The 1,973-nt window shown below is 31.8% G+C and overlaps 1 protein-coding gene across 1 annotated transcript; it reads left to right on the top strand.

The window, feature by feature from the left end:
• HELRODRAFT_126817 (hypothetical protein) lies at nucleotides 1-877 on the top strand (the record flags this gene model as incomplete). Its single annotated transcript, XM_009027703.1, has 3 exons — nucleotides 1-179; nucleotides 352-439; nucleotides 797-877. Coding segments are annotated over 3 exons (348 nt in total), but the record flags the coding sequence as incomplete, so codon positions are not given.
• Between the last annotated feature and the right edge of the window lie 1,096 nt (nucleotides 878-1,973).

Here is a 1,973-nt window from a genome sequence, read left to right as displayed (position 1 = left end):
CAGAATTATCCACTCTACTTTAAAACGATACACGAAGATGACGACCTAAACTTTTTCTACACCGTTCACACATCCCTAGACGTCATAGAAGAAAGAATGACGGTGAACGTTCACAAGAACACAAACGAAATGAGGGAGCCGTACTTGGGATTGCTCTATCCCACTGAGGATTACAGAGTGTTAGGAATTGCATTTATATCCTGGATTTGTGTGCGTGTGTTTGTGTGTGTTTGTGTGCGCGTGTGTGTGTGTGCGCGTGGGTGTGTGTGTTTGGGTGTGTAATGTATAATATATATTATTTACTTTTATTTATTATAAATTATATTATTTTTTGTTTTTTTTTTCTCAAAGTTATGGTTATGTGACTAACACGAAGACCAAATTCCTCATTCTGGTTGATTCGGGCAACAACAACTTACGAGACAACGAAATTAAAATGGTTGAATTTATATTTTACATAACAGATGTTTCAGCAATAAGTAACATTAATTTGTGAGTGGAAAGGTAGTGTAGTGGTTAAGGTGCCTGGCCTTTGCTGGGGCAGTGACCGGGTTTGAATGCCAAGAGATACCCACCTATCACACACACACGCGCGATGTGTGTCTAGGACGTGTAGATTTACACATGTTCATCCACACGTGCCATGTGCGCTGTGTTTGAAATCTTTGTGAATTAGGAGATAATTGATATTAATTATATCTATAATTTAAATTCATAATTATGTTTATATCTATAATTAAATAGAGATTTAATTATTAATAATTTTATTAATAATTTTTATTAATAATTTTGCAAGATGTTTCGACAGTTGCACAATGCGTACGTTGAACTGATGAGTAATCCATTCTATACCCCTGGAGAAAGCATTACTTCCAAGTTGGTGACGATGACGTCATTCTTATTGCTGTTGTCGTTGTTTTATTCATTTATTATCTTTTTCATTCATTTGTTCTTTTTTTATTCATTCATACTTTCATTCATTCATTCATTCACATTATGTGTTTTCATGTAAAGAACCCTTAAATTATGGGAAAACTGTTTTCAAGTTTGTGAATGCTCTTTGAAGTAATTTGATCTGGTAAATTTTTAATTAATTAATTGATTAGTTAATTAATTGATTAATTTAATTAATTGTTTAGTTTAATTAACATTTTAAAATTCCATTTTACAGAAAATTTGACAGAACTGTTTCGAGTATGATCTCCTCTTCATAGCATTGTCCATGTTGTGTTTTTGGTCGATCTGACATCCAGTTGATTAATTATTAATTAATTTTTTTATTCATTCACTCATTCATTCATTCATTTTTTTGATCATCCATTCAGGCATACATGCATTTTATGTATACTCATTCAACTGTTTATTCATTCATTCATTCATTCATTCATTCATTCATTCATTCATTCATTCATTCATTCATTCATTTTCTTATTCATTTGTTCATTCATACATTCGTTCGTTCGTTTGTTAATCTATTCAGTATGTATGTTTATTCAGAACTAATGTAATTTTCACCGTGTTGATTACATGGATTTCAAGAATTCCTAATATTTTTATGCTAAAAAATAGAAACATCATCTGATAACTTTTGATTTTAAATATTAATTCGTGATTATTGTACGTTGTTCGTCGCCGGTTTTAATGTTAAATAAAGTGAATTACGAAAAAAAAGCTCCCCAAATGTTTTATAAAGTCAAGGTGATACTGAAATATTTATGGTGATTGTTATAATTGACTGCCCGCTGCTGAATAATTATAGACCTCTATTTTTTATTTTTGTTACCCTTTGGTTTTTGCAACTTGCCTTGGCTCTGTCAAAAGCGTGAATGTCTGAGATCTTCTTGCGTTTGAACCCGGTCATAGACATACTCAGCCCTTGACGTTACTTGAATGTCGAGTCATTAGCCGCAAGCTTGATGTGTTGGTTGTTAGGTTTAAAAAAAAATATTTTCTAAATGGACAGTGTGTATTTG

This window comes from Helobdella robusta, assembly GCF_000326865.2.
Source record: "Helobdella robusta unplaced genomic scaffold HELROscaffold_50, whole genome shotgun sequence".
Taxonomy (NCBI): Eukaryota; Metazoa; Annelida; class Clitellata; order Rhynchobdellida; family Glossiphoniidae; genus Helobdella; species Helobdella robusta.
The sequence above is the reverse complement of the archived record's forward strand: the minus strand, read 5'-3'. Positions and strand labels throughout refer to the sequence as shown.